This window comes from Erpetoichthys calabaricus, chromosome 17 (genome assembly GCF_900747795.2).
Source record: "Erpetoichthys calabaricus chromosome 17, fErpCal1.3, whole genome shotgun sequence".
Taxonomy (NCBI): Eukaryota; Metazoa; Chordata; class Cladistia; order Polypteriformes; family Polypteridae; genus Erpetoichthys; species Erpetoichthys calabaricus.
In genome coordinates this window covers 88610912-88636181 of record NC_041410.2, presented here as the reverse complement: position 1 = coordinate 88636181, position 25270 = coordinate 88610912, and the positions used below count along the sequence as shown (strand labels likewise).

The following is a 25270-nucleotide window of genomic DNA, read 5'->3' as shown; positions in this document are numbered from 1 at the left end:
AAAGTGATCATGGCTGCCTCAGTCAAAACTCTTCAAAAGAGAATCTAATTATTTTTATCTCTGGCAGACCTAAGATACGCTCAGTTTAGAACCTCTGATTCATTGACTTCCTAGTAAAATCTCAAGTGAAATCTGATAGGCAGCTCTGTGGGTGCATATCATCCAAAAATAATCCATTATCGTGTTTTTTCTTAACCTGTTTAGTCCAATACCAGGGTGTGCAAATATGGAAGCATATCTCAGTAACATAAGGTACAATGCTGAAATCAATATTGGAATAATTTGTTGGATGCAATTGCACTGCAAGACACACCCGCACTATGCCAGTCGACCGAATGTGCACATCTTCCGGATGTGGGAGTAAAACAAGAGAGTACATATACACACCTCAGGCAGTCCAAAGGAAACCTCCAAACTCAGGAACCAATCTCAAAATCAAACCCAAAAACTAGCAGAATTAACAATCAAAGGTAGATATTTATTTTCCACCTTAATCCTGTTGCACAAGGCAGGCAGAAAAACGGGTTTGCAAATGTAGAAAATTTGGGTTAATACTCTTTAAAAGGTTCTAACTCAACAACTGAAACATTAAAATAAATGGATTTCCTAAAGCACTGCTGTCCATCTTCAGTTCTTCGGAAATATACTCCAGTGACTTGTTCAACATCTATGCCAAGCTGCTATTGGTAATTCACTTACCAGATTATCTGTTATTTGCTTCTGTTTTTGTTTGTTTTTTTTGCTCCTAATGTGTCTAACACATAATCTTATATTGACACTAGCTCACTTAGCCAACCGATCGATATTATACATGGAGTTCTGTACTGTTTGCTGTATGCTACCTCTGGCTGTTAATGACTATGTGAAAATTAAAATGAAATAAATAAAAATGAATCATGTGAACAAATAAATAGTAAATACTTTGGTTATCACATTTAAACCAGATTAAGAAATAATCATTCAAGCGAAATTTTAACAGAATAAAAAAAATGCATCAGCCATTCGTACAATTAATGATGTCAAGAAAAACTCTCCTTGCTCCCTATTATGGCCACCCACACAGTCGGCTGCTATGCAACAGAGAAGTCAAGGGGATCCTGCAGCACTGTGATGTTCTGCCCCTGCAAATCTACCACACGCCAGAGGAAAAAGGTTACAAAAATGTATATAATTTAGTATGGCAAAGGGGAGAAAAGAGCGTATACATATCTACTCTTCCTGAATGTATTAGAAAATGTGCACATATTGAAATTATTAAAAAAAAACAAAACAAAACAAAAGTAATGAGTTACTTGGGGAAGCACTGGTTACTGCTGCTGCCTGATTGCTTAATGGGCTTGGTTTCAGGTGCTGGTCTGGTCACTACCTCTGTAGGCATTTACACTTTCTCCATGCCTGTATGCATTTTGTCAAAGGTACTTCAGGTTCCTCCCACATCCAAAATATGTGCTGCTGTGGCTAACATGGATCTCAAGTTTGCCCCAGCGTGAGTAAGTGAGGGGATGTGAGTGAGAGTTCCCTGCACTAGACCAGTATCTTATACAGAGTTGGTCCTTGCCTTGCAATTGGTGCTGCATGGAAAGGTTGACACCTCTTGGCCTTGTAACAAACAACAAAAAAATTCACAGGATCACAGCATGGATGGCTGAATAGTTAACAATAATATTCATATTAAACAACAAAGACAAATAGGGAAAAGGAAGCTTTCTGCTTAAAGTAAATGCTATTGACCTTTTTACCTTACCTGCTTTTCCAGGTAAATCAGAAGGTATTCAGATTTCACTGATTTCTAATTTATACTTTTTAAAATACCTACTGTGATGAATGATGTATATGTTACAGGTAAAGCCAGAAATTTGGATAAACCTAGCATTACCTGGGTCACGCTAGCATTATCCAGCAGACCTGGGTAAAGCTGAAATAAAATATGAGTTTCTAACTTTATCCAAGTAATCTCTTTGGATAATGTGAGCTTTACTTGGGTAATCCCAGGTCTAGCTTTACCTGTAACATATACAAATAATTAATTATACATGAAGTTCTGTTAAAATGTTTTTAATGATCAGAAAATAATTCATGAAGTAAAATAAATAAATAAGGTATTTCTCTTAACATGCAGGGAATGCTTGAAATGACAATCAAACAAAATGGAATGAATATGATTTTAGTTCTAAAACCTGAAGTCATGGACTAACTTTCCAAACATTGTGAAATATTATGCTGTACGTAAAATATTTTAAGCTTGCTGCATCTCAACATAGAAAAATCTGCATGTCTGTTTTATAGATAAAAATGCCAATGGCCAAAAGCAGTACCTGAGGAGCTTTGTGAAGAGGTGATTGGTATGCCATTGGATTGTTGATTATCAAGGTTCTCCAAGCTTGACGTGGTAGACTTTGGCTTATATTCTTTTCTAGCGCAGTTACTAGTTGATGATATTCTGTACAGAAAAGGGAAAACAGAATTAGACAGAACTGTTGTAGTATCATCTATGGTATTGTTAATCCTAAGCATACTTGTGTACTGGCTTGAAACACGGTGCTTGGGCATCAAACCTAAAATAAGTAATGTGTCTCAGGCCTAATACTGCTTCATATTCCCATTAATATACTGTAGCAAATATAACTTCAAACATATTGTGTATAAAGAGAGGGAGAGGTTAGGGGCACACACTGATACAGCACATTGCTGCACCCACCACATGACAAACCAACTCAGGATCTCAGATTAAGACCTGAGTGCAGCCATGCAAATGGTGACACCTCAGCACCACACTAGTTCAGATGGAATGGAACCAAATGGATTTCTTTTTATGGTGGCTGGAGTGCCAGTCCCTGCAGGTTGGAGGGCCTACATGCAGGGCTGGATGCAGATTAACGTCATACCCAGGACGGAGAAATTACAGGTTAAGTACCTTGCTCAGGGGCCCAACAAAGTAGAGTCACTTTTGGCATTTACAGGATTCGAACTGGGAACCTTCCGATTGGCAGTGCAAATCCCTACCTCAGAGCCAAAACTCTGCCCATATTGTGTATAAAGCATGGGATAAACTGTGTGTCCAGACCCAGCTAGGATCATATTTTATATTTTTACCTGAAAAACTCTCCACACAGTCTTCCTAGTGATTCCAATTAATCTGAACTCCCGGATTAATCTGAACCTAAATAGCTGGTCAAGTAGGTTGCTCCACAAGTGTACGTACGCTTCAATTTATAACCTCATGGCTTACTTATAGAAGGTCAATTATCTTCTTCTATAATTTGCTACCGTGGCTGTCCATTTGTCTGTCCAGGATTTTAAATCACCTGTAGCTCGCAAACTGTTTGACCTATTGACCTCAAATTTGGTACATGTATACTACGTGACATCCACTATCCACTTTTGAGGTGATGATTGACCTCCAAGATTATTCCTCTTTTTATTTTAATTTTATTTTATTGTAGAATCAACTCTCGGCAGCGGGCAGCAGGGTGGCCATTTGGCGCATGCATACGGGTGCCGTTCTCATCCACCTTCACCGTCACTTCCCCTAACACTTCATATCTTAAATCATTCTTGAGGCAGATTGAAGACTTAAGTGCCAGCCTAAGTGAAAAATTAAGGAAACGTACTAAGTAATTGCAACACAAACACTGACTTAATCAATTTTAATGCGACAAGATGTCGACAGAAAAAGAGAAGCACCAGGCCGCTAGGGTGGAGAAAAGAAGAGCTGCTCAGGAAGCAGCAAACGCATCAACCTCTGAGCAAACGAATGCTAAACGTACAGAGAAAGAGGATGAAAACTAGGAACGCTCAAGTCAAGTGTATTCACTGCACATTATTGTGCATTATCGTGCCGTTACTGGTAGGTTTATAATTTGTATTGTATCAGTACATGACTGATCTGGAATACAGTATATCTCAACATAAGAAACACCTATCTATTGGTTGGTATTTTCAATGGATTAGCAGTCCTGGATGGTATTTTCAATATATTGATAAAATATACTGCTATATACAAAAATGACAAGTAAAATATATTGTACAATCATCAACAAAAACACTATTTCCCATTCAGGTAAAAATCTGAAATTTTTCAGAACCAAACATCTAAGGCAGAAGGTATCCCCTTAGAAAGGACATTTCAATGTGTTAATATTTAGGGGTTAAAAAAAAGCATACAATAGACAAACTAAATACCCCAAAATCTCAAAAATGCTTTCACTGATTTGATTGTAATTTGGTGACATTACAGGAAAAAAGTTTAAACTTGTCAGTTTAAAGTTGTCAGTTTAAACTTGACAGGTCCCCCATGAGCTACTCCATTGCAATATACATTTGCATCGATTAACTATGAAAGGAGACTTCCACCCCGTCTTCTGAAATTGTTTACATTCACATGTGCGTCTGCTTACTTAGAACAGGGGTGCCACACTATTGCTTCCTCTCCAAAATTCTTTTAATATACAGTGGTGTGAAAAACTATTTGCCCCCTTCCTGATTTCTTATTCTTTTGCATGTTTGTCACACAAAATGTTTCTGATCATCAAACACATTTAACCATTAGTCAAATATAACACAAGTAAACACAAAATGCAGTTTTTAAATGATGGTTTTTATTATTTAGGGAGAAAAAAAATCCAAACCTACATGGCCCTGTGTGAAAAAGTAATTGCCCCCTGAACCTAATACTGTAACTGGTTGGGCCACCCTTAGCAGCAATAACTGCAATCAAGCGTTTGCGATAACTTGCAATGAGTCTTTTACAGCGCTCTGGAGGAATTTTGGCCCACTCATCTTTGCAAAATTGTTGTAATTCAGCTTTATTTGAGGGTTTTCTAGCATGAACCGCCTTTTTAAGGTCATGCCATAGCATCTCAATTGGATTCAGGTCAGGACTTTGACTAGGCCACTCCAAAGTCTTCATTTTGTTTTTCTTCAGCCATTCAGAGGTGGATTTGCTGGTGTGTTTTGGGTCATTGTCCTGTTGCAGCACCCAAGATCGCTTCAGCTTGAGTTGACGAACAGATGGCCGGACATTCTCCTTCAGGATTTTTTGGTAGACAGTAGAATTCATGGTTCCATCTATCACAGCAAGCCTTCCAGGTCCTGAAGCAGCAAAACAACCCCAGACCATCACACTACCACCACCATATTTTACTGTTGGTATGATGTTCTTTTTCTGAAATGCTGTGTTCCTTTTACGCCAGATGTAACGGGACATTTGCCTTCCAAAAAGTTCAACTTTTGTCTCATCAGTCCACAAGGTATTTTCCCAAAAGTCTTGGCAATCATTGAGATGTTTCTTAGCAAAATTGAGACGAGCCCTAATGTTCTTTTTGCTTAACAGTGGTTTGCGTCTTGGAAATCTGCCATGCAGGCCGTTTTTGCCCAGTCTCTTTCTTATGGTGGAGTCGTGAACACTGACCTTAATTGAGGCTAGTGAGGCCTGCAGTTCTTTAGACGTTGTCCTGGGGTCTTTTGTGACCTCTCGGATGAGTCATCTCTGCGCTCTTGGGGTAATTTTGGTCGGCCGGCCACTCCTGGGAAGGTTCACCACTGTTCCATGTTTTTGCCATTTGTGGATAATGGCTCTCACTGTGGTTCGCTGGAGTCCCAAAGCTTTAGAAATGGCTTTATAACCTTTACCAGACTGATAGATCTCAATTACTTCTGTTCTCATTTGTTCCTGAATTTCTTTGGATCTTGGCATGATGTCTAGCTTTTGAGGTGCTTTTGGTCTACTTCTCTGTGTCAGGCAGCTCCAATTTAAGTGATTTCTTGATTGAAACAGGTGTGGCAGTAATCAGGCCTGGGGGGTGGCTACAGAAATTGAACTCAGGTGTGATACACCACAGTTAGGTTATTTTTTAACAAGGGGGCAATTACTTTTTCACACAGGGCCATGTAGGTTTGGATTTTTTTTCTCCCTAAATAATAAAAACCATCATTTAAAAACTGCATTTTGTGTTTACTTGTGTTATATTTGACTAATGGTTAAATGTGTTTGATGATCAGAAACATTTTGTGTGACAAACATGCAAAAGAATAAGAAATCAGGAAGGGGGCAAATAGTTTTTCACACCACTGTATATTCGCATCTGAGGACTTTAAAGGTAGACCCTATTCAAATGACGACAAACACTTGAATGAATGACGTAAACAAATGAAAATCGTAAACATCTAATAACAGTAAAAATATATACTCAAATTTCACATTACAGTAATCCCTCGCTATATCGCGACTTTCACGGCTTCACTCTATCGCGGATTTTATATGTAAGCATATTTAAATATATATCGCGGATTTTTCGCTGGTTCGTGGGTTTCAGTGGACAATGGGTCTTTTAATTTCTGGTACATGCTTCCTCAGTTGGTTTGCCCAGTTGATTTCATACAAGGGACGCTATTGGCAGATGGATGAGAAGCTACCCAACCAGAGCGCGTGTTACGTATTAAATAAAACTCCTCAAATATATTGTGAGCACGGGGACTGTTCACACCCCTAGAGGATACGGCCGCTCCTCAAAAAATGCTAAAAGATTACCTTCACATTGCTCCCTTCCTTGGTGGGCTTACTTGTGGCTGCTTTGTCAAGCGATATGCTTCCCACACGGTGCTTCGCATACTTGAAAGATCAAACAGCACGTATTGATTTTTGATTGTTTGCTTTTCTCTCTCTCTCTCTTGCTCTGACATTCTCTGCTCCTGACGGAGGGGGTGTGAGCAGGGGGGCAGTTCGCACCCCTAGACGATACGGATGCTCGTCTAAAAATGCTGAAAGATTACCTTCACATTGCTCCCTTCCTTGCTGGGCTTCCTTGCAGCTGCTTTGTCAAGCGACATGCTTCCCGCACGGTGCTTCGCATACTTAAAAGCTTGAACGGCACGTATTGATTTTTGATTGTTTGCTTTTCTCTGTCTCTCTCACTCTCTCTGACATTCTCTGCTCCTGACGGAGGGGGTGTGAGCAGAGGGGCTGTTCGCACACTGGCCTAGAGGATACGGACACTCCTCTAAAAAATGCTGAAAGACTACCTTCACATTGCTCCCTTCCTTGCAGCTGCTTTGTCCGGCGGTGCTTCGCATACTTAAAAGCTCAAACAGCCCTATTGATTTTTGATTGTTTGCTTTATTTCTCTCTCTCTCTCTCTCTCTCTGACATTATCTGCTCCTGACGCGCACTCCTTTGAAGAGGAAGATATGTTTGCATTCTTCACATTGCTCCCTTCCTTGCAGCTGCTTTGTCCGGCGGTGCTTCGCATACTTAAAAGCTCAAACAGCCCTATTGATTTTTGATTGTTTGCTTTTTTTCTCTCTCTCTCTCTCTCTCTCTCTGACATTATCTGCTCCTGACGCGCACTCCTTTGAAGAGGAAGATATGTTTGCATTCTTTTAATTGTGAGACGGAACTGTCATCTCTGTCTTGTCATGGAGTACGTTTAAACTTTTGAAAAAGATACAAATGTTTGTTTGCAGTGTTTTAATAAAGTTCATGTCTCTCTACAACCTCCTGTGTTTCTGTGCAAATGTGTGACCCAAGCATGACAATATAAAAATAACCATATAAACATATGGTTTGTACTTCGGGGATTTTTACCTTTCGCGGGTTGTTCTGGAACGCAACCCCCGCGATCGAGGAGGGATTACTACTATTCCTACTTATTACCCGTTTCAATCAAAAAGAATATACTTTCCTGTAAAATTGTGTTTTGCAATGACCATCAACAAAAGCCAAGTCATAGAGAAAAACAGAAATTGAAAGAATGAAGGAATGTTTTACTCATATGCAACTGTATATAGCATGTTCAAAAATAAGCAGCTACAGTGATCTAATAATATTGTTATTTATTATTTGATTGATGCCTTTATCCAAGGTGACTTAAAACATTTGAGATACAATTGGTTACGTTTTTCTTGTTTTTTTTCAGTTGGAGTACAGGCAGGTGTAGTAAATGGTCATGATCACAGAGTGTCAGTAGCAGGATCTGAATCCACAATATCTGGGTATGAAGTCTGAGGTCCAAAGCCTTAACCACTACATCACTCTGCCTGCCAGTAATATTAGCCTTTGGTTCAAACAAAAAACAAAGAAAGGAAAAAAACTACAAATATTGTATACAGAAAAAGTACTTAGATACACAGTACTTCTAACACACCTTATTAACCAAGCACTCTAGAATGTCCTACTGTATGAAATTTCCTAGATGAAGCTAGTGTATTATAGCTAGAATTTACAGTATTCTTAAACATATATTTTCTTTGCTTTCTAAAAATGTATCTTAACACTATATTACTCCTAATATTTAAATGTATATTAAAAATATTTATTTATATGATTGGAAAAGATATTGCAATATAAAAAGCAGCAATAATTTACATATTTTGCAATATATGTTTACTGCAAGATTTAACTACTGTATATTTAAATATATTTATCCTTGAAGTATTTTATAACATATTTTGAAATACAGGTGGCAATACACTTTCTTAAATATATTTTTAATGCATTTCATTTTTGCACACGGTCTGTGAATTGTATTTAAGGTCTCTCCTCCCATATTATAAGACTAATAGGCAGTCTCTGGACTGTCTACTTTGGCTCATTACTAGTGTCTATGTCCATACTCCAAGATGTCTTTTTTTCAATTGTTTTGGATTTTTAGTGAATCATGTACTCAAGGAAACCAGCAGAAATTAAGGGGAGGTGAACTCAGCATGGAATCAAGAAAGCACTTCTTCATACAAAGTAATATACAAATAAACCGATGAGTTATGTTGTTAAAACAGAAACCTTAACAACCAGTCTAAGATGGGTTGAAATCTAAACTAGTCAACCTCAGCATATTCCGTGTTAAAAGTTTGCAGTGCACCATCTATTACAATTCATTTTGAAATGCATGTAGTAATAAAATGCATTGCACGTTTCATTCAAACAGATGGCACATCAGAAAGATTAGCATTCCTTTTACAAATCCCCTACCAAATGGCATATAATAAAAACAAAGCAACCAGATAGACACACAATTTATTAAGGTGACTAAGCTGATCTGTGTAAGTAGACTCGATATCTGTCCATCTGGTAGTTACTCTCTGTTGGATGTATTCAACATGAATGTGTGCAGTGCACCTACTAATTTATTTTGTAAGCATATAGTAATAAAATGCATTGTGTTTTTCATTTCAACAGATGGCACATCGCAAACATTAGCACTGCTTTTACAAATCCCATACCAAATGGCATACAACAGACATAGCAACTGGGCAGACACATACACAGGTACTTGTGCTTTTATATATACTGGGGCACTTACCTTTCTGTTAACTAATATGGTTTGATGGACTACACTTTCTCTTTCTAGTCAAACCTCTTATGTTTTAAAATTCACATGTAGTGAAAGTGGAGATTCACACAGCTTTATAAATTGTCTTGATGAGATATTATGCCAAGCTAATTATTAGCTAAACAGACATGTTTGATAGAATGAATGGTCTCCCCTGTTCATCAAAACATCCTTTATTTTTGTGAACATTCATAGTTCAAATATCAACCTGTACATGCACATCATTTAGTTCAGAGGAAGGAAAATGGAACAGATAATACTAAACAACCAAATATATTTTTGTAAAGCACTGTTTTTCATTACACCGTATTTAACAATACATTCAAATCTAGAGAGCTTCAGATTAGCCATTCAGATCATGTGATACCAAAAATGAACTTTTCTTGACCAACAGTTTCTCCAGTGTTATAAGAAAGGTCTGAAATTATGTTATTTTAACAGAGCTGTGATATGCATTAACTCACTATCTTGGCAATAAACATATTAAACAAGCAGGCGAAACAAAACTGCACTGTTTCTATTTATTCATTCATTTCATAAAGAAGAAGGATGCCTCACGCCTGGACAAACTTGTGAGGAAGACAGGCTCTATTGTTGGCATGGAGCTGGACAGTTTGACATCCGTGGCAGAGTGACGAGCACTGAGCAGGCTCCTGTCAATCATGGAGAATTCACTGCATCCACTGAACAGTGTCATCTCCAGACAGAGGAGCAGCTTCAGCGACAGACTGCTGTCACCGTCCTGCTCCACTGACAGACTGAGGAGATCGTTCCTCCCCCACACTATGCGACTCTTCAATTCCACCCGGGTTGGGTAAACATTAACATTATTCAAAGTATTGTCTGTCTGTATATCTGCATTGCTATCACTCTTTAATTTAATATTATTTTTTATTAGTAAGCTGCTTCTGGAGTATGTGAATTTCCCCTTGGGATTAATAAAGTATCTATCTATCTATCTATCTATCTATCTATCTATCTATCTATCTATCTAATGGTAACCCACCTATTTCAATAAATGGTTGTGAAGTGCTAGAGCCCACTTCAGCAGCATAAAGTACACCCCAAAATGGCATCAATTGATCTTAAGGCACACTCACACATAACCAGTTTAGAGTTCAACTACCAATTAACCTAATCTACAACTCTTTGGTATCTCAGAGGGGAAGCACTGCACCAGAGAAAACCCTTGGGGACCTGAGGATGGCATGCATGGGCAAATTATACACAGTATAAGTGACAGGTCTCTGGAGGTAAGTAAACCAATAAATAAGTTTACAAAAAAAATGTCTCTGCTCCTAACATTTATTCAATGACGGAGGGAATGGTGCTTGTGTTACAAAACTAAATGTATTACAGAGGGCCCATTGTAAATGTTAATCATGTGCAGATCTCTGTCTCACATGACTAAAGTGCTCAGGTAATGATTACATTACAGTAGTCTTCCAGCATGATTGAAATGATGGAAAATCAAAGCCCTTTCTTTCTTATTACCTGCAAACATGACACTTCAAGGAGGATTTACATCAAATCTGCCCTCACAACTACATACAATAGATAGATAGATGGGATTAATAAAGTATCTATCTATCTAAGAGGAAATTCACATATACAAATATGAACCTTTCCCACCTAAAAACTGATTTGTATTAAAAAAGATAAAGCAGGATTAGTCATAATTACTTTAATCACTCTCAGTTTCAGTGTAATAATGCCAGTTAGTGTATGTCTCTACGCTGTAATTTTGTTTCAACATTTACAATGAAGAAAATATCAGAAGGACAGTTTACTGAAGCTGAATCAACAGAGGAGTGTTCCTACCGGCTTTCTAATCTGTTGTTAAGGTTTTCCAGAATCTCTAAAGACTGTTTATGATAGTCAAGTGTTGCCTGAATCAAAGCTGCCAGCTGACTCACTTGTTCCACCTGTTAAAGGAGAAATTGCAGAGGTTGAAAATTACAGAAAATGACTTTTGAAAGAAACAAGCATACATTAGTCTCCTTTATACAGTCAATTTAAAAAGTACTGACAATGATGCACCATAGATGAATACAAGTATATGCTGAAATTAAATTTTTAGAAGTCATAAAATAGGAAAAAAATCACTATTCTAGAACTTTTTGACATTTTCATTATTCAAAGCAAAATGCCAGATATATATATATATATATATATATATATATATATATATATATATATATATATATATATATATATATATATAAAATTTAAAAATAAAATCAATTTCCTTATGAATACAAATGCCTAAACTGTTCACTAGCATTATACAACAGGCCCAAATAACCGTTATTTTAGTTTTGCTGAAATGGCCACCAAAGGGATCCAGTGTTAGGTTATTTGACAAAAAAACAACTGTTATTACAGTCTTCAAAAAAGAATGAAGGTTGTAAAAAGGGTGTTTTTTCTTGGCGTACCACCTCCAGGAATTGAAATGTTCCAAAGTACTATCATATTTTTGGTCTTTATTTGTTAAGCAATGAACTTTTATAAGGCAAATAAATATGAAATGTGTTTGAACTCCAATACTGGATTTAATGATTTTAAAAAGGGATAGCCGATAGTTTTTTGTGTGTATGCTTTTCACTTTTTCTTATGAATGAAAAATGCTTTATTAATTATTTTTAACATAAGAAAAGCAGTGTGATTTGATAAGGAAGACAAATTAGAAAGCCTGAAACCTCTGTACTTTTAATTTACAAAGTTACACAGTTATATATTAATTCAGATCAATAGAAGAAAATAAAAAAAACATATGACGTCAGGCCAAAAAAGAGAAAAATAATTTGCAGATGTTTCCAAGTCAGCGCGAAGGATGAGCCTTCTCCATGGCACAGTGGATCTTTAGGTTAGGTTCCAGATTTGATAGCTTTAAGCACAGTTCTGTTTCTAGTTTCTCGATATTCATGTATTTATTTGTAAAGAAAGGACAAATGTTATTAAGCATTATACAAAAAGTTAGCTTCCTGCTGTTGATTAATATTAATGAATGCTAAAATGAAATAATAAGATGTGTTCATTTTATTATTGACTAGCCATGCCCTGCGACTCTGCCCGCATATTAGTGACAAAGGACAGTGAGGAGGGCCCTGCTCGTTACGCTTCCCCCTCCCCTCGGCCCATAGCCTTTGTCTCGGATTAGCACAAATATATCGCTCCTGCAAGCGAACTATGATTCTTAGCGCAATGAGAGAAGTTGCAAAATCAACTGGAATGTTCAAGCAAACTATAGCAAAAAAAACCCAATCTAAATCTGTTAAGTAGTTCTCTCGTTCACTAGTTAAGCGGAGGTAAGGAGTGAGTGAGGAGGGCCATGCCCCCCTTCCCCTCAGCCCACTGCATGTCTCTCAGATTTGCGCAAATAAATCGGTACCTCAAGCGAACTATGATACATAGTGCAATGACACAAGTGGAGAGTGAAAAGCGGACAGATATACAGACAGACAGATAGCCAGATGTTGGAATTTATATATATAGAGATTGTTAACATTTGTCTTTCAAATTATAAAAATACCCCAAAATGCTATGCTGAAAATAGCCCAAGTAAACTGTGTGACCCATTCGCCATGATGTACCTGCTTGTTTGTGGAGGCCTGTCACTACACAAAACAAGGGTAGCAATAATAAATAGAAACAATGGTACAGGATGGTGCAGAGGATGCCACAAATACAAGATTTGCAGGGTTTGAAGTGCATAGAGCTGAGGCATATGGCCATGTTATGCATGCCAGCACCAAAACATGTGTTGGACAGTATGCTCTTGACTAGCTCCACGAGTGATTTATATTCATTAAAAAGTTAAAGAAAGTGTATGATCAAATATCCAGAAGGAAAATGGAAAGAAACATGTCAGTTCTACAAGGAAAATGTCACTACAGCCTTGTTAATGTAATGACTACCACTGGAAGGAGAAACGAAGGGACTTTCCAAAAGAAAAAAAAACACAAAGTTACTTCTAATTTAAAACCTTTCCCAAGACATTGTTAAAAGTAAGAATCAAGTAAATGCCAGGAAAAGCATATGTTTTTTCAAAAGGCACTTACATCATTTTCAAGGAAACTGAACATACTTCTCTCAGCCAGTTCCTTGGACTCTTCAAACTTTTCTACGGCTTGCTTGATTTCTTCATCAGGAATTTTCCCTTGCCGTCTCTTTTTGTAGTCATAATCTAACCGACGACCTTCAAGTTTTTTTAAGTGATGCTAAAGGAGAGACAGCATTAGTTTAGCAGAATAATACTTTGAACAATGCAGAGAGACAAAAAGGAGAAAGAACAAATAACAATGAAGACTCGACTATGGAATGACAAACAAAAAAAGGTAAGTTGCCAAATTGAGTTCTTCTTTCATCCAGCCCTTTGAAAGTCAGTCATTAATGGTTACATAAGTTAAGATATCTTTCTCAAATCCATGTAATCCAGTTCAAAACAACAAGGGGCAGGAGTCTATCCTGGCAGCATCAGCTACAGGACAAACAAAGCCCAGGACAGGGCACCAGTCCATCTCAGGGCCCAGTCAAAACACATTCACACTCAACCAAATGGAATTCAACAATTATCCTAATACATGCAATATGTCTTGGGGAATATGGAAGGAAAACCCATGCAGACATAGAAAGAACAGGCCACCCCCACAAGAACAATGACTGGGCAAGCTATTTAAATCCAGAACACTGAATCCATGAGGTAGCAGAGCTAACCACAGCACCACTATGATGCCCGTCACTACTGTTTGTTGCCAATACCTAGTCATCCAAATTTCTCATCATATTTTGTACCATGTATATTGTTACTGAGGAGTCCACTGCTGCTAGTTCACCTGACCAAAACATTGCCACTATTTTTGAAACGTACATCCTTTTGCAAATTATTATACAACCATGCATGTCGCATACGTGCAGAGACTAGGAACATGGAAGAGGGTGAATAAAAATATCCGAGAAGGAAGGGCACAATTTGCAATGTCCAAATGTCCAAGAATCTGTGCCCACAGATGCGTCTATTAAATACTAACTCCAGGGGATGGAAACTTGAAGAATTATTTATCTTTTACTTTTCAACTAAAATTAATTTAGAAGAATATGTACAATGTGATTTTTATTTTGACATAAATATTTTATGCTGATTAAATATGTTTATATTCCATTAAGATTCTGTAACACAACAAAATGAGGAAAAGTCTCATTTTTATAGCCATTGTATGTATATGGGTATGCAAGTAATTGTATTTTGGGAATTTTTAAGTATAATGATATCAGTTAAAAATATATTTTTAATTAGGAAATATTTATTTGAAGGTTACTTTTAGATGGCTTATAAATGCTTCACATAACAACATTATGCACATAACTATTTTATAAATATGTATATTATCTGAATTATTTAGTAGAAACCACAGATTCCAGTCTGTTTAAACCTTCATGAGTACTTCACATATTTTTTGCTGCTATATTTCTAATTGTCTTAATGGTGTCAGTGATTACCCTACTTTACCTTGTGCAGTGCGCTCTTCTAAACTACAGTACTGTAGTAGGAAAAGAAAATGGGTCAAAAGCTTGAACACAAGATATCCTATAGTAATGCATGCTCTTCTGGCACATATTCTCTAAAATGGGGGTTTAAAAAAATACTTTATTGCTGCCCAGTGCTTATCTTTTTATGATTAGATTTTAATGATTGGATATTTAACTCAATGCTACTTAAATGTTATACATAAGTATCAAAAATGCATAATCTGCACAAATTTTTTTTAAAAAGAATACTGCTTTTCTCCTTCTTAATTAAAGAATGTAAAGATGCTATTCTACACAACAAAAGAACTTGTCATAACAATGCATATGTTGTAATGGATGACAGAAATATGGCTGCTTGCAGGGTGATGGAAAGTTGAGGGGTTATATATTTTTTCTATTATACTTCCAGTCTTCATGGTTAATCAAAAACGTTATTTTGACTCATGCCACAGTGCCCAGACATGTGATAGCTGTGAAAAACAGGAGTTGGTTTTATACATTTGGAACCATGTGGATAAATGATATATTTTAGAAAGTTACATTTTCATGGGGCGGCGCAGTGGGTAGCGCTGCTGCCTCGCAGTTGGGAGATCTGGGGACCCGGGTTCGCTTCCCGGGCCCTCACTGCGTGGAGTTTGCATGTTCTCCCCGTGTCTGCGTGGGTTTCCTCCGGGCGCTCCGGTTTCCTCCCACAGTCCAAAGACATGCTGGTTAGGTGGATTGGCGATTCTAAATTGGCCCTAGTGTGTGCTTGGTGTGTTTGTGTGTGTCCTGCGGTGGGTTGGCACCCTGCCCAGGATTGGTTCCTGCCTTGTGCCCTGTGTTGGCTGGGATTGGCTCCAGCAGACCCCCGTGACCCTGTGTTCAGATTCAGCGGGTTGGAAAATGGATGGATGGATGGACATTTTCATGTCAGCTTTGTTAGAATGCTTAATTCCTTTTTCTTACACTGTTGTCTTGGAGGGGGTTCTACTAAGATCTGATGGGTTATCCAGAGTCGCTTCAATGCAAGTAATATACATGGATTGGAAATCTACAGTGTGCTCTCCCTTTTTCAGTGTTCACATTTTATATATAACTAATCTAACCTTAAGAGAATACATCTTCTTTACTTTAGACTTTGTTCTCCTTTTCCAATGCCCACGTTTACTGCATTTCAATATATATTTTTTTCTTCATGCATATGTGATGTCTAAATGCATATGCTAAAATGACATAACTGTAATCTGTAACTGTAATATATATACCCCAATTTCTTTTAGGTCTTTATCCTGCAGTGTTTGTAGAGGGTCAATGAAGTTCTGTTTAACGTCAATATCAAGAGAATCTTTCACTTCTGCTAGTTGTTTCATACTTTCGCCAACATCAGTCAAAGCATTTCCTAGTGGGAGTAAAACAAAAAGGACTTTAATGACTGCTCAGAACTGTATACTGTACTAAGCAAGGCAGACAAATCTTTAATTTAGGAACATGAACAAATAAAAAGCAGCATTCTGAAAACAGTCTATAATGACAAATTTCCATGAAAAAGAAATACAGTACACAAAAAGATTTAAACAAAAAATACATTCCATTAAATTAAAAGTCCTCAATCATTTATCCATTCTTTGGGTCTACTTTTTTAGTTTAATGAATGCTGGGAGTCAGAATTCCCACAGATCCTGGTGTGATTTCCTTGTGAAGACACATACACACACTCACCAAAAAACTAGACTAATCCATCGCATGGATGAACAACTAGACTATACTTACATGAACACTGAGAGAACATTCAGAACTACATGCAGACAGTAATTAAGGCAGAGGACTAATCTAAGTCCCTGGATCAGTGATGTAGAAGTGCTTACTACTCTGCCCACATACTGTGATATATCACATCATTTTATACGCAAACAAAAACTAATCAAATTAATCTGACTGTAAAACACAGTAAATTATACTCTTAAAATTTCAAGTAAAACTATTTAAAACCATTCCTTGTCACTAGTGTTGTACAACTTTCATTTAGATTGTGCCACAAAGTCAAATAATTGAAAAAAGCACATAGTGGTAAAAGACTCTGAACAAAAAGAAGAACAAACATTTATAACTATTTATTCATGGGCCTGGTGAGAAGAGATTTTCTATAATAATAATAATAATAATAATAATAATAATAATAATAATAATAATAATGCATTTTATTTATAGGGCACTTTAAATTAGCAGTAAATCTCAAAGTGCTACATAAAAAGTTTAAACAAAGGCAAAGCGAGATAAAAACAGAGATAAAACAACAATAATTATAGCATTTTTGTTAATAAGCTTTCCTAAATAGAAAAGTTTTAAGCTGTTTTTTTAAAACAGCCCACAATCTGCTGTGTTCTTAGGCTCTCTGGTAGGGCATTCCAGAGCTATAGAGCAGCGGCTGCAAAGGCTCAGTAACCCATTGTATGAAGTTTGGTCACAGGGGGGCGAAGACAGTAGGTATTTGCAAAACTGAGGTTTCTTGCAGTGGATTGTAGTATAAGGAGTTCCTTAAGATATTGTTTAGCATTTCCAAGGATACACTGGTGAGTAAACAAACAGAGTTTGTATTCGATACGGAGATGGATAGGGAGCCAATGAAGTGACCGAAGGATTGGTGAAATGTGTTCATATTTCCGCACCCTCATCAGGATTCTTGTAGCACTATTTTGAATTTGTTGGAGCTTTTGAAGGTTCTTGCTGGGTATCCCGATGAGGAGTGCATTACAATAATCCAGCCTGGATTTCTAGCAACATATGCAGTCCTCAGGATGTAAAAGTTTAAGGAATCCTCAAACAGTAGGCCAGTGACTATCTCATTTTGAATACTGCAAATCACTCTTAAATTCTCAGATGACATGGTTTATCATGAGACATTTTCTGAAGTTAAAGTGTACTTGATTTTATTAGGCTGAGTGTCCATTTAATTAGGTGCACCTACCTAACAGCAGCTATAGTAGTCCCCCAATTTCCACTTAGAAAAACATAAAATGGTAAGTGTATGGACTCAAAGAAAGTGTGGCACATGAAAGTTGTCCCATTTCATTTCCAAATTTCCAACAGTTGTTACACGTCTCATCTGCAATTACAAAATATATAGTAGCTCATTCCATAAATGCTTGTAGCATGCTTTGCAGATCGATAGACACCTGCCATGAAGTGGTGAATCTGACTGATAACAATCTTCTGTGAGTATCATAAATATACACCCCACACCATCACACCACAAAACCTGCATTGTGGACATTTGCTATTAGGGTTACATTAAGATATTAGAGATAACTAGCAGGATCCAGGAGTATCATACTCGATAATTTTAAAATAACTGTCTACTTTGATACACTGTTTTTGGGTGTATTGCTTCAGACATCTATAGGCTAACAGATACATCACCTGGTACTTTTCACAAGTCACATGTTTGCTATTTTTGTTAACAATCTTTTTCCCTGCATATAGCTACCATTAGCTGGATGTTTTTACTGAGCCATTAAGCATTAATTCATTAAGCATTCTACACTCATGTAGACTCATGTAATGCCCAATTCTAGGTCTCATTCAAAACACATAATTTTTTTGTCATGCCCCTTTTACCTCTGAAATGAATGTAGACAAATATTCCACTGGTTCTTGCCTACCTGCTTTAAATAGTATTTTCATGTGGGAAAGGTAAATGAAAATAAATAAGTGACCCATGTAATAAACTGTGTTCTTCCGTAAAGCGATCACTTTAAAATAACCCACTTACCAAAACTGGATTCCTCGCCAAGTTCTCTTCCATATTTTAGCATGCTTTCACCAAGAAGACCTTCTGTTTGTGGGTAACCTGTTGTTTTGACCTGCCCTCTGATTTTAGACATTGTATTCAACATACCAAGCTTTGCTCTATATGCTGTAGAAGAAAAAATATAAATAAAAAGGTTTAATCCATCCATCCATCCATTTTCCAACCCGCTGAATCCGAACACAGGGTCACGGGGGTCTGCTGGAGCCAATCCCAGCCAACACAGGGCACAAGGCAGGAAACAATCCTGGGCAGGGTGCCAACCCACCGCAGAAAAAGGTTTAATAAATGTGTAAAATATAAATAGTATTGCTTTAAATAATGTCAACTCTACTAATCCCTTATATGCCTGCCAAAAAGGTATAATTTTACAGTGAATGTTGAAAAAGTGCAATGAGCATTTGATATGCTATTCATCCATTCACCTTTTTATTTTTTCACTAGGGGATGTTGGAAACACAGGTCTACTCCTGGCACCCATGAGCGCAGAGCAGTAAACAACTCAGCTCATGGCACCAATAATATTAACTTTAATCATAACACTTCAATAAAAGAAATAAAGTCTGTTAGAAGCTTACCTGGATTTGGCTGGAGATATTCAGTTGTTTTGCATATTAAGTCAATAATTAATTTGTTGGTGACATCTATCTTCTAAAAGAACAAATGACCACAGTCAAGTAACGTTCACTTTTTAACACAAACAAAATTACATATGAAAAAATAATAAAAAAATAATATTACTGAAGCTTAAAAATAATTGCTCAATGAAAGCTAAAAAGTTGCAATAGCTTTAAAACAAATTCAATTACATATTAATACAATTGTTATTGCCTGTGTTTATCATAGTACAGCTTGGCATCCTTGTTCTCATATCTTTCAACACCCTTCCTTCTACACTTTTCTTACTGTACCTCAAAATGTAATTAACGTTACTCTCAGTTAATGTAGAGTAACAGTATGTAACACAGCAACTAACTGATAAAAATTCTTTGGCAACTATTTTTACCAATGATTATAATCAATGATATTGATTAGTTGTTGCAGCCATACTAAAGATCAGCAAATGCACAATGCAGCTTTTCTTCTCTTTATATGTTGCATTTCTAAATTTGCTTGCTTTAAATATTGTTTCTTCCCATGATTAAGTGAAAACTAAATTTCACTTAAATTGGCCTAACCACCATCACTGACCTCTCCAAAAACTAGATTGCCAGTAATGTAATGTAAAAAAATGGCTTTACTATTTCATCTAATACATTTTCTCTTTAATTTTTCCAGTAGAATAAAGTTTGTGGATCTCACCATAATGGTTCATCTAAACAGATATTTTGTCAACTGTGTTACCATTTAAAGCCTCTCTCCAGTGAAGAGATGATATTAAAAAAAAAAAAAAAAAAAAAAACCTGTTTTATGACATGTGGCTTATAATGGCAAGATATTAAATATGCTAAGCAAACAGCTGATAAATAAGCACTATGCACTTCATAATGTCAGACTAATACACAGCAACATGGCATGTGAAAATGTATAATGACCTCCTATGCTCTTTCCGCACATCGCTTTATAGCACATGCTTCCTTTATCTTCAGTACAGTTTGCATAAGCATCAGCTATAGTGATTACTCTTTTTAACACCTTATAAATGCCAGGTGTTCCTAGAAACACTTTTCTTGTATGTAGGGGGGGTGCAGTAATTTAGTGTTTAACACTTCTTTTACAATTCAGAAATGAAAGACATGCTAACCCTTTCCATTTCAATGAAGTCTTCATCTAATTTGGTCCCTTCTGCTCCGCTAATCTTTTCACTCAACAGCTGAAAAAGAAACAAAGAGCATGTCTGTGAATTAATCTGAAATGGCACACAATTTTTCATCTACTATTATTTTGCAAAAAATAAATAATACATAATAATAAATTGAGTATTTCCTGGCATTTTTGTGTAATGAATGAAGCGTCTCTGTGCACTTAACAAGGACAATACAAACCATGGCTGGATATTAATAATTACCTATAGTAGATCATAAGCAAGAGAAAATGTAAATGTGTACTAGCAGATTTCTATAACACTGAGGAAAACAATATGCACACAATTAAAATAATTCCAGTTTAAGGAACTCCTAAGAGTTAGACAGAGTAATGCTTGAAACACATAACATATGGATTATGGACCACACACGGGGAGCAGCCTAATTCAGTTTAGTCTAGAACAGTGTCATGGGTTGTTTTATAGTTTATCTCAACTCCACTTCATTAGGACCTCAATTTTCCAAAAAATCTTACACTTTTTCACTTACTTGATTAATTAGAAAAAAATGTAGAACAGTGCTTGAACACAATTAGAAACAGATGGTAAACTTCTACAATGTTAGCAGTGATACTTAATATACCACAAAATATGACAAAGAGAAAGAGAGAAAGGGGTTAGGAAGCATGTATTGATACAGCACCACACGACGAACCACCTCAGGATCCCAAATTAGCACCCGAGCACAGCCACACTAGTTCATATGGAATGTAACAGTGTGATAAAAGCTTACTTAAATATAAATATAAAATAAATGGGTGTTTAAAATACCAGTTTTCCCTACCCAACTTAATAAAATGATAAGTGCCTGTCTGTCTCTGTGTCCGTCAGGTTGCTTTTATTCCAATAGATGTTGTACCACAAACATTAACAATGCTTTTACAAATACAATACCAAATGTTATATAATAGAGACATAGGCATTGCATGTGTCATTCCAACAGATGGAGCATCACAAACATTAATACGGCCTTTACAAATACTATACCAAATGGCATACAATTGAGACATATGCATTTGTCAGTCCAACAGATGGCACATCACAAACATTAACACTGTTTTTGTGAATCTCCCACCAAATGGCTATAACAGAAACATACAGTATGCATTGCATAGTGCACTGCAGATGTTAACACTTAGTTCTGCGTTGATTACCCCTAGACAGGGAGCACTGTTAGTAAAAATAAATAAATAAATACATTTATTATAAGCCAATTACAAAAATTATGTAATAATTAGGATTGTATTTTTGTTAAAATTATTTTGCTATTTAGCATATATAAGGTATATTTTTAAAATTGTTTAAAGAAAAATGTTAAATTGGGAACTTTTGCTTTTAAGTTCATATTATTTTCAATTTTCATATTACACTTATGAAGGTAATGACTTCAGGAACAATAAAAATACAAAGTATCGTAAACACTTTCATTAAAAAATGCAGAATAAAATTATATTAATATTTCTTTCTAAGTCATTATATTTTTATCTCCGGACTGCTTTATACTTGACATCTTTTCTGGGTGGACGGTTGCTAGACCCAATTCTAGCAGCACTTGGCAAAATGCAGGAGCAAGTCCTGATTGAGATAGTTGTCCACCGCATATTTCTCTGCTAAAAATACTCACAGATCATAAACTAAAGGCTTAAATAAGCTTTATAAATAAATTTATGCACAAAAACTGTGATTATTTTGTAATGTTTACTATTGAGATAGGTCTCAATCTAACAGTAGTTTAGACACTGAGTTTGCATAATGTACAAATGCCAAATTTTCCCATGGGGACAAATAAAGTTCTGTCTATCTATCTATCTATCTATCTATCTATCTATCTATCTATCTATCTATCTATCTATCTAATAATATTACTAGGGTGTTGTACCATGTTAGCCAATAATGATGTAGTGAGAAGTTAAGCAAAATGACACCTTTTATTAGCTAACTAGAAAGATTACAATATGCAAGCTTTTGAGGCAACTCAGGCTCCTTCTTCAGGCAAGATTGCCTCGAAAGCTTTCATATTGTTATCTTTCTAATTAGCCAATAAAAGGCGTCATTTTGCTTAACTTCTCACTATAATAATATTACTAAACTTTAGCATTTTGTCTATAAGGCTTCAGGAGTGAAGGACTAAAGAGTTAAAATGATTCTGTCACAGCAGCAGTAGGTCACTGCTTAAACAAAAAATTCAACTAAAAACAGCTAAATGCGAATATTATTTGGTATTTAGTTTAAATTCACCTTTTTGTGAACACTGTACTTGCAAATCTATCACTTTGGAGCAACATTAGTGTTGCCTGAGTAATTATTTTATAACAATTGCTACTACAAATATCCTGCACAAAACTATGATTGTGATGGTTTTTGATGTACAACAACAAATGTTTTGATGGCCTTTATTTGAAATGATAGCCACAAGCAACATCTCCTTGCAAAATAACAGAACAGCGTTTGGCCTTTCTTTTTAAATGCAAAAAGTTGTCATGATTTATACTTGTTTATTTTAAAGTCCAGGCCTGAAGCAACTTGAGTTGTGAAAAGCTGAAGTGAAAAAGAACAGCTCCAAAATATCCAGCATCTTTTGAAATAAGCAGACCCACTTATGGAAATCTCACAGATTTTGTGGATACATCCGTCTTCTAAACCTGCTCATTTTTCCTGCCTTGTGTCCTATGCTTGCTGAGATTTTTGTAAACAGTATTTCTGAAATGAAGTAAATAGTCGAGCGTGATAATTTAGTCTATGGCAACCACAGAAACGATCATTTCTGTGCATTAAGCTGTGCACTCCAAGCTGAGATGAAGAACTCCTACCAGGGTGAGCCAAAGACACATAAGCATGTTTTCACCTCCACAAATCCTAGCCAAAACTACAATTAATCAAATTATTCAGACACACCACCACAAACACCAGAGTAGAAAGACTCCATGTACACGCCATGCTCCTTATTCCAAATCATTATTTAACAATGTACATGTATTTGTTATTCTTTAATTAAATAGAGCCTGAACTATTGAATTTTACTGCAACTTTGAAACTGTTGCCCATACAGAATGTAGTAATCATGCGGTTGCCGTTGACTCGTCTGAAAATTGTACGTCCCAACACAGTTAACAGAGCCCTGATCAGAGCTAAAGGTTTTACAGAAGTTAGAAATCTAATCCAGTAGCTAAGATTCACAATGAGATAACACCACACAAAATACAGCTGAGGTGCAGTATCTAAGCTGAAAACTGATAAAGCCAGAACAAGATCCTCCTTGTAGACCATTAATATCAAGACTGACATCACCAAATGACAAAATCAATTCAAATTTAAGGCAGCTCACTAAAATATAACATTCATAATCACTAGTTTACATGGGGGCACTTAAGGTGTCGATTTGAAGTTTTCTGGATGGTTTCCATTCCTGGCTTTTGGAGACATTGAAGTTATGTGGGCTCACTATATTTCTAATCTGGATACGAGTTCTGCTCTGTAGCTGAGGGTACTGTCCATTTTTTCTTCTGCACTAACAAATATCAGACTCTACAAGAGAATTTTCAAACACAAGCCCTAAAACCATTACAACTCATGGTGCTGCTTCTTCCCAAAGTTCATCAAGCACCTCACAAACAGAAATGATTACATCTAATCAGTCAGAAGGTTAAAGCTGCAAATCTACAAAGGTTTCATACCTAAATATTCCTATTAATACTTTTCTTTTGCTGTCTCCTGCCAGGTTTTTAACTCTAATAAGGCACCTCCCACAGTTATAAGCCATTTGTGTTTTACAAATTTACTAATTATGTGTCACTGTTAATAGTTGTGTGTATACTAGTTTATCAACAATATTTTTAATTTAATCTCCTTATATTTATTTCTGTTTTTGCTGTATTTGTAAGAGTGGGTTGAGGAGCTGGCAGTGTTAAGAGGTGCTTGATTTGCGCCAAACCTCACTACATAGTTTTAGTTTTACGAGCATTGCTTCTCAGTCCCTGGGTTTTCTTTCAATGTTACTGCTTTTGTTCATCATTAGGGATTAGGAGTCTGGAATGGTGAGAATGCACAGAGTGATCTATAAACTTCTGTTTCTTTATTTTTTACTATTAAATCTCCTTGGCTACTTTACTCTTTCATTTATGTTTCAGACTGAAATTACTCAAAATATGGCCTACTTTTCTAACCTCTTATGAAAGAGGGTTGCTTTAAATTGACTGCGCCATTGAGCATTGATATCCTCAATCAAAGAACATTTCCCATGGCTCTTAGAAGCTGTACTGAGATCCATACTGATTTCTGACTTCTTCCTCTGGTTTTGTGAATACCTTTGAAACTTTGGTTTTAATGTGCACTCTGATTGGTCCGTCTGTCTACAGGATTTGCCTTAATGCCTAATGCACCTTTCTCTATAACCATATCATTATGATAACCCTCTAAGTGAATTCTACTATCAAATAAAATGTTAAGAATATTTCTTAAAGTCATTAAATTAACTGACTGGTAATACACTATTCATATTATTTAAAACTAGGGCGCTTTGCCCCCTGCTCGCTTAGTTTGCCAACCCCTGGGCCTGCGCTACGCGCTAGCCTCTTTGTGTTTCTGCTGCTGACATATGGGGATGCGGCTGTACAATTCAAACAGATTTTTATTTTCATGGGAATTGTTACATATGCATAATAGACCTAACTATTTTATATTACAACAAGTAATTAACCATATTAAAAAATAGTAAAATGTAATAATTTGAAAGTAAATTATGTTTCATGTTGCGTTACAGTTATTCGTTGAGTAATATGATTTCGTTCTGTTTGGCTTTGAAATTAACACGCAAATACTTTTTAA

At 36.3% G+C, this 25270-nt stretch overlaps 1 protein-coding gene across 2 annotated transcripts in view; it reads right to left on the bottom strand.

Moving 5' to 3' along the window:
* sh3gl3a (SH3-domain GRB2-like 3a) overlaps nucleotides 1-25270 on the bottom strand; it is an 86859-nt gene that overhangs the window by 7158 nt on the left and 54431 nt on the right. For both annotated transcript variants that reach the window (XM_028823222.2, XM_028823221.2), the window contains exons 2-8: nucleotides 20387-20455; nucleotides 19221-19293; nucleotides 18607-18750; nucleotides 16103-16236; nucleotides 13388-13546; nucleotides 11148-11251; nucleotides 2316-2440 (exon numbers count right to left, since the gene is read on the bottom strand). In XM_028823222.2, the coding sequence (XP_028679055.1) occupies nucleotides 2316-2440; nucleotides 11148-11251; nucleotides 13388-13546; nucleotides 16103-16236; nucleotides 18607-18750; nucleotides 19221-19293; nucleotides 20387-20455 (808 nt within the window). The remainder of the gene's footprint in view (nucleotides 1-2315; nucleotides 2441-11147; nucleotides 11252-13387; nucleotides 13547-16102; nucleotides 16237-18606; nucleotides 18751-19220; nucleotides 19294-20386; nucleotides 20456-25270) is intronic.